This window comes from Suncus etruscus, chromosome 9 (assembly GCF_024139225.1).
Source record: "Suncus etruscus isolate mSunEtr1 chromosome 9, mSunEtr1.pri.cur, whole genome shotgun sequence".
Classification (NCBI taxonomy): Eukaryota; Metazoa; Chordata; class Mammalia; order Eulipotyphla; family Soricidae; genus Suncus; species Suncus etruscus.
The window spans coordinates 52,966,753-52,975,502 of NC_064856.1; the positions used below are offsets into that span (position 1 = coordinate 52,966,753).

General features: G+C 37.9%; 1 protein-coding gene across 1 annotated transcript; it reads left to right on the forward strand.

The window, feature by feature from the left end:
* The first annotated feature begins 1,789 nt into the window (after positions 1-1,789).
* Positions 1,790-2,743, forward strand: LOC126018211 (olfactory receptor 52M1). The gene has a single exon (XM_049780357.1). The coding sequence runs from the start codon at positions 1,790-1,792 to the stop codon at positions 2,741-2,743; it is 954 nt and encodes a 317-aa protein (XP_049636314.1).
* Positions 2,744-8,750: the final 6,007 nt, after the last annotated feature.

Here is an 8,750-nt window from a genome sequence, read left to right on the forward strand (position 1 = left end):
CATCATCTGAATCCACCCAAATAACAAAAGAATCTGAGTTATACAACAGCCTAAATGAATTAGCTTTTGTTTTGTTTTAGGGCCAGACCCGGTGGTTCTACTCCAGGAATTACTCCTGGTGGGCTCAGATGACCATAGGTTCGAGAAGAATTGAACCCAGGTCAGTCCTGTTCAAGGCAAGTGCCCTACTTTCTGTACTCTCAATTCAGAGCTTCACATGTGGAACATGGATGTGGATGAAAGAAAGGAGAATAATTGATAGTAATAATGAACTACTACTTCCTCCCAGCACACCAATCACCAAGCTCCTCCATTTACTCTATCTGTATTATGTTTCCTTTAGAGACTGATGACTCATCCTTTCTATTTTTACTGTTACTGTTATTCTATATACCCATGTAGTGATTTATGGTAACCTTTAAATGAAGAGGAAAACCAGCAAGAGAGGAAAAGAAAATTGTTAAAAAAAAACTACCTATTATGAGCTTGCATGAGTTGTCATACTCACAGCACTATGGCTTCTTTGGAGATAATTTCAAAGTTCTCTGAAGACTACTTTGATGTATTTTTTGGTTTTGTACACTAGATGTTGCATCCTCATTTAATGTTTGATTTCTATAGGTCATAATGTTTAGATTTATTGTGAAATGAGGTCAACTTTAATGGAATATAATGTTTTAATAGTTTTACTACCAACATCTAAAACCAGATTTCAGAAGACTTCAAAGCTGTCTACCAAATAAATACTCAGAAATGTTTAACCTAATTGAATACTCAATATGTAGAGGAAAAATCTCTTCATTGAAATGGCTCAACATATTTATAGGTTATTTTTATGATTTATATTTTGGTGTAATTCTTTAGACCCTGAAAGACAAATTGCTTTTAGACTTTTAAAGCATCTCCCTTTTATACAGTTACACTGGATTCTTAGGACATATCTTCTTTGGTTAAATGTTCACCTAGCCTTTTTGCCACTGCACTGAATATGTATTCATTTCCAGAAATAACTTCAATTCAGTAATCTTACTTTCTTATTCTATCTCTAGGATAAAAACAATTGCATGGTTATGTCTCTGGATAGATGAAAGAATTGATTTCCAGGATCATTTGGCTATCCACAAACATACATTTCTTCTTTCTGATATTGACCTGCAGATTAGACATTTTATTCTGTCTGATTCCAAGTTTAAATTCTGATTTACCAGAGAACCTTTATATAATTTCAGAAATACTCAACATCAAAGTGTTTTCTCTCATAAGTCCAGCCTTTATTATGATGTGATTAAATAATTTTGAGGGATACCTAGTCATTTACCTCTGCAGTAGGCTAGGAATTAACTGATACAGTTAATTAACAAGAAGTAGAATCCTTGTATTGCAAAAAGATACCAGCAATACTGAAGCAATAGTACAGTGGGTAAGTTGCTTGTTTTGCATGCAGCTATTCTAGGTTTGATTTTTGGTATTCTATTATGGTTTCTCGAGTCTATCAGGGGTGATTACTGTGTGCAGAGCCAGGAGTCATCCATTTGCATTGCTGGTTGTGACCCTCAAACAAAAAATGCCAATATGTTCCCTCAAATGTATATTATCTTGTTCTTGGTATAGTTGTGTGACCAATATACTTTAGTAAAAATAAGCTTGTATTATGACATTCTACAATTTCTTTAAGCTTACAGTGTCATATTAATGATCCACTTGTTTAGTATATACGTAAGGATATTTTTGTCTTTTATTTTCAGAAATATTCAACTCCATATTGAGGGCACAAGTGAGAAGATTTGCCATGGCTACTTTTCGTAATGTTTGCTCAGTACCCAACTCCTTCCGGCTCACTGGAATCCCAGGGCTGGAGTCCCTGCACATCTGGTTATCCATCCCCTTTGGCTCCATGTACCTTGTGGCTGTGATGGGGAATGTCACTATTCTGGCTGTGGTAAGAGTGGAACGTAGCCTGCACCAGCCCATGTACTTCTTCCTGTGCATGTTGGCTGTCATTGACCTGATTTTGTCTACTTCCACTATGCCCAAACTTCTGGGAATTTTCTGGTTTGGTGCTGGTGAGATTAGTCTGAATGCTTGCTTGACCCAGATGTTTTTCATACACTGCTTTGCAACTGTTGAGTCAGGCATCTTCCTTGCTATGGCTTTTGACCGCTATGTGGCCATATGTGACCCACTGCATCATATGACAGTGCTCACAAATGCAGTGGTGGGACTCTTGGGACTTGTAGCCCTCATTCGGGGTATCATTTATATTAGTCCCCTACCTTTAATGATACGTCTAAGGTTGCCCCTTTACAAAGCCCATGTCATCTCTCACTCCTACTGTGAACACATGGCTGTGGTCACCTTGGCTTGTGGTGATAGCAGAGTCAACAACATTTATGGACTAAGCATTGGTTTTTTGGTGCTCATTCTGGACTCAATGGGCATTGCTGCCTCCTATGTGATGATTTTCAGGACTGTGCTGGGACTGGCTACCCCTGAGGCTAGGCTTAAAACTCTAGGCACATGTGGTTCTCACATTTGTGCCATCCTGATCTTTTATGTTCCCATTGCTGTTTCTTCCCTCATTCACCGATTTGGTCACCAAGTGCCTCCCCCAATCCACACCCTTTTGGCTAACTTTTATCTCCTTATTCCTCCAATCCTGAATCCTATTGTCTATGCTGTTCGTACCAAACAGATTCGAGAGAGAATCCTCCAAATTATGAAGATAGAAGCTAAGAACAGATGACTAGTACCCTCCTCTTAAACTCACCAAAAAGTATTTAAAAAATGTTGGAAGTCTGAGATATTAGGACTTATGGTTTCCAACTCCAAGGGTGGAAGATTTTTTTAAAGAAAAAGATATTTAAGTGCAAAAATGACAAAATAAGTTTTAACAATTAACGTGAAAAAATTTCATTAAGCCACTGACTAACAAAGTTAATAGTTGTTTCAGACATATAATGTTTCACTATAAATACTCCCCCCAGCATGCTCTCTTGGCAGGTATATAAGAAGTTTATTTCATGTTACTTGCTCTAACAAAACTTAAAAAAAATAGGCAAATGGAATAATCAGAAAATATCTAAGAGTCAATTTGTTATGATTGCTATATATTTAAACCATGTAAATAATTATGTGCAAGTCATTTAATATGATGTATACTACCTATTCTTACGTGCATAATCATGTTTTTAACTGGAATATAAAGTGTATCACATTAAATTGTATTTTGTACTTAAAACATTGTGATAACTATGTCTTCCCTGTTATAAAGATCTTTATAAAAATAAGTTCTAATATATTTTGAGAGTTTCCATGAAATAGGCAAAATCTAAAAGTTTAAAATTTATTAAGAGTAAGAAAAAATTAAATTTTATTTTTTGGGTCACACCTGATTATACTTAAGTATTATTCCTGGCTCTGAATTCAGGAAACACTATTGGTAGTCCTCAGGGGACAATATGGGATGCTAGGAATTGAACTTGAAGTGACTGCTGCAAGGCAAGTCCCCTACCTGCTGTACTATCTCTTTGGCTCCAGAAAATTTCAATTTCAATTTAAATACAAATTAATGTGTATTTGAAGCAGATACCCTGACACCTTTTGAAGTGGATGGAATTTAATTTACATACAAGGAAATACAATAATCTTGCTTTAACTGCATCTACTTTTTTTTTTTTTTTTTTTGGTTAAACCTGGCAGCGCTCAGGGTTTACTCCTGGCTCCACTCTCAGAAATTGCTCCTGGCAGGCTCAGGGGACCATATGGGATGCCGGGATTTGAATCATCGACCTTCTGTATGCAAGGCAAATGCCTTACCTCCATGCTATCTCTCTGGCCCCACATATACATTTTAATAATAGGTCGGTGGTTCAAATCCTTTAACTAACTTGTCCACAGGAATTATTTTGTCAGCACCCATCCTCTTAAAATCTACTTGTAATATTTTGCAGTTCTGAAAATATTCATGTTCTAGCTTAGCTTGAAATTTCACTTCAAGGCAATGGAGACAGGAAACAGCATATTCATACACTGACAATATGCAGCTCTGAGCACAGCTGTTCAATCTTCGTCAGATCTGCCACAGAGCCTCATTGATCTAGGCCAGCATATCATATCAACTCAAGATTATCACTGATGGCTGACATTGAATATATATATTCACAGTCACCTTTGGCTCTGAAGAACCACTCCATGACCCTTTACTGGTTCTGGGTTTGTCTTCATCTCATTCAAACTGCCTGACACCCTGAGGTGTTGTTGTTGTTGTTTCATTTTAAAGTCATGATTTCTTTTTGTTCTAGACTTTTAATTATTCTCAAGGGTAGTTTGAACAGTAAGAAATTGTGGGAACACCTTCCTGTATATTTTAGATGATAAAATTTGAAATCAGACTAGATATAGTTCCATTCTGCCTGTTTCTTTCTGGGAATAAAATGCTTGGAGAAACCCATTTTGTTTCAACAGTGCATTCTCACTTCTAGGAATTGATGCAGTGATTCAAACCTGGGAAGAAAATTTTCACATCTTCTAGAATCATTTTCCACAATTGAATTTGTAGAAAACTCTAGCTTTTAGATGATGGGTTCCTAAATTTTTTCTTCCTAAAATGTATGAACCTTGGTAAATTCTATCATTTGTAGGAGGTCAACTTTATCTGCAGAGTGTAGGGATAGTAATTCATACCCTTACACTGTAGTAAGAATTACATTAGAAACTTTCAGCTACAATTTTCATTCTATAGCAGTTACATGCATTATGTGAATTAACTACTAGATGTTAAGATAATCTTAGAGATTAGTCAATGATCCTATGAACATGAGAAACTTACATTTTACCCTGGTTGTCCATTTTTTAAGTCACTATGATCAAAGAACTAGAATTTAAGTTTATGTGGGAATTTATAGAGACCTCTCATATGCTTCAGGCCATTTGATGGAAGAGTATTCAGAGAAAATACACCAATAATGAAACATGGGATTCACATCTTTTCATTAAGCTGATATTTTGGTAGTTCTTAAAATATTCTGGTACTTTGGCCAATTAGTTTTTCAGTCTCTTTTTCTCATAGCACATGCTTCATTTGTACAAGCAGCTCTAAAAGCAATTTAAAGTTGAGTTGGAAGCATTTAACACCAAGGCTTTTTTGAAATTACCTAATATTTTGGACTTAATTAAAGCACACACAAAACATACTAAAAGTACCAACTACTATATACTATAAGCACCAATGTAAAATGTAAAGAAAATGTAAAATGTAAAATTTTGACAGAGAACATTTTAACGAATAAATGCCTTAAGAGTAATTAAAATATGCTAAAATATTCCATATTTCAAAAACATAAAAAGCATGTGACAAGAAATGGTGTGTTTGCCATTGTGTCTGGGGAAGAAAGGGCCAGACCTGGAAACCTTGAAGCTGCTGTGCATAGGCCTTGTGGGACTGCTTGAAGCTTTACAGGCCTAGACATGGCTCCAGTGGAAAGTTAAAGTTGCTCTTGAATGCCACTGGGTGTCCTTGATCAATTGAATCCTGCTAACAAGCCAAAAGTTTTGTTGCCGGGATGAGTTAGTACATGTGTCAGCCCTGAGACCTTTGAGGTGAGGGGCTCGATTTTTAATGAGCAGTCTTCTGATTTTTCTTCACTGAAATTTCTTAGTGTTGCTTTTTTTTTTTTTAAAGCAATGAGGTATATCTGATTTTTATATTTTAGCTATTATTTTCAGGTACTTGCCCACATCTCTGGGATTTGAATGGGGTTTGTGTCTCATTCTATGCCTTTTAAGTTTACATTTAACATGCTTCTATTCTCTCTCCCCAGCCCACTGGGGTGCCCCCTTTGGCTCCATCACCTTTGCTGCTAAGACTGGAGGTTCAGCAGGTCGTTGACCAGGCTGCAAGTACATTCTGGACCTGCAGCCAGGGAAGGGATCAGCGAAGGCTTGCAATCCCTTGGGCTCTGCCAGGCTGTGAATTTTTTTTTTTTTTGCTCAAATGGAATTACATATATTACATATGCATATATCTATGCATACATAGATATTTTTTTTATAATTTTTTATTATGAATTATGAGAACAAAAGATGCAAAGAAAGAGGATAAGGTAAAGTTACAGTGGAAGGACAATCACCCATAACATAATTATCAGAAGAAGTCCCTTTGCTGATATCTTAACTTTGAATTTTCACCAAAGAAAGTTAAGATAAATAAAACAGAATCCATGTGCAATTACTTTTTCCCTCAAGTCCCCAGATTGTAGCACATTATAATATTTCTTAACAGCACACAAGGCAATCTAAAGCCATCAAACTTACGTAACTCCTTAAACATTAGAGGCATAGTGTTTTTTACATTTCCATGTACATGCATATTAGCTTAAGTTAACCTCAAATTTTAAGTGGGTGTGTTTTAAGGATTAGAGTCAAAGGAGCACAGTAAAAACGGTGTTAGAGTGGCAATTGTTGTTTGCATAGGCCCACCAAAATATGAGAGGCATGGAAAGGAATAGCCTTGGCCTAAATACAAAGAGATCCTACCCCTGAAGTTTCCTGGCATAAGACCAGCTCTAGGCCTCAGGAAAGTTATCGTTCGCTCCAAGACATTGTCCGTAGCGCCAACACACTTATCACACAGTCTCTGTTGTTGGTCTCATGTTTCTGTATTAAAGATTCTGGAATCTGCATGTCCTACATTGAAGTCATGATGAGGAGTGCCTTCTCGTTTCACCTCACCATGAAAGGGGAATGCAGGAAGCCCTGTCCTATAAGCAGGTTGTTGTTGTTGTTAAGTCTTCTCAGTGTTAAAGGAAGTCTCTTTTGAGCAGGACGATGTCTGAGCAGTGGTAGGGTCTTCCGTGGTAGAGGATTGCTTCCAGGTGATGTTATAGACAAACCTCACCATAAAGGGGCAATACAGCAAGCCCTGTCCAGTAAACAGGTCATTGTTCTTGTTGTCTTCTCAGTGTTAAGGGATGTCTCTTTTGAGTAGATCGATGTCAGAGCAGCTGTAGGGTCGTCCCTGGTACAGGAATGCCTCCGGGTGATGTTATATACAACCTTGGATGTTTTGTAAATGTCTTCTGTAGATCAAGGGGTAAATGGAGAATGTCCATTCTTCTGAGGCCTGTGCCAGGTCTTTATGTCAAGGTTCAGGGTGTAAGGTCTCATTGTACTACAAGATTTGTGTGTTCCCATTTCTATTAGATAAGAACTTATTGGTATGTATAGTATTTTCCCATGTCAGTGTGCCTACGCAAACAAGATATAAAGCCACGTGGTGCTATCAGATATATGGGGGCATAAGAACATTTCCAACAAGACCCATGACTTGGTTCAAACATAAGTATTAAACTGAGGGATTCTTTCACACCAAATTCCATATTGAGCAGTTCACAAAGAGAAGATAAAAAAAAAATGGGGGGGGATCATCACTGTATAAGAAAGTATTTAGCAAAAGTTATAGCCGTCAAAGAAAACACCCATAAAATGTTGAAAAGATATGTGTCCTTTTTATGCCTTTTAAAATAGTTGTGTGGGTGTTAACTCTAGGGCACCACTTTGGTCTGTGAATTAGGACTCAAGAGTACTTAAGTTAGAAAGGGTAAAAAAGGAGTAATGATGATAGGAGTTAAAGAAGTTAAAGAGAAATATGAACTTATGAAGGGGTATGCAAAAGGGCAGAGTACAAAATGGACATTCTGCATACATAAAAACATAATTCAATGATAGTGAGTACTAGTAATGTTTCTTGTGAGAGTACTATTAATGTTTCTTGTGCCCCCGCGCGATTTTGAAAATGTAGACTGGACAGAGATTACCAGTGCCAGCCAAACCTCCTCCTGCCTGACTCCCGGCTCCCAGGAAGGAGAGATCCTTCAAGAAGCTGGGAGAACAGAAGTTCAGAGCCCCACCCAGACCCTCCCTAAGGAGCCGCATGGATAGTGGGGGAAGGCCTAGGGTCCTTCAAGCTCCACCAAGGGACCCAACTCACCGGCTTGCCCAGGGGTGTGGCCCGGGGAAGCCCTGGAGATCTGGAGCAAGGCGGCAGAGGGGTGCTGGGGTTACCCAAATCCCGCACCCCCCCTAGGCCTGGCCAAGCAGGCCTCCGGCATGGCGTGGGCCTCCAGGCTGTGAATTTTAACACCTGCTGCCACAGTCCTCCACAGTTTGAGGAAGTCTTTGACAGTGCATTAATTTCTTTGGAGATAAAATTCATTAAAGTGTTACTAAATGTTAATTTTCTTTTGTAGAAATTTTAGTACCATGTCTAAATTAATTGTTATATTTAAAATATCGCATCCCAGGGGTGCAATTGGTAGTGTGCCTGCCTTGCATGTGCTAACCTAGGACAGTGCTGTTCAATCCCTGGCGCCCATATGGGCTCCCAAGCCAAGAGCAATTTCTGAGCACATAGCCAGCAGTAACCCCTGAGCATCACCGGGTGTGGCCCCAAAACCAAAAAAAAAATCATATCTTTATCTCTATCTATCTATCTATCTATCTATCTATCTATCTATCTATCTATCTATCTATCTATCTATCTATCTATCTATATCACATCCTTTAACTGGCCCTCATTTGCTTTGCTCATAGCCTTTTTAGTTCCTTTGGTTAGTAGAATTCTATGATTGTTTACCCTTTATTATTTACATTGATTTGTTTCTGGTGCTAGCTTGTCTTAAAAGGTGTATAGAAAGCATATATCTTATGATAAAAGCCTGTATTGCATGGTCTATGCCAAAAATATTGCAAGT

What these genes read in the sequence shown, in the direction of transcription:
- LOC126018211 (XM_049780357.1), top strand. Translation starts at nt 1,790, where the DNA reads ATGGCTACTTTTCGTAATGTTTGCTCAGTACCCAACTCCTTCCGGCTC.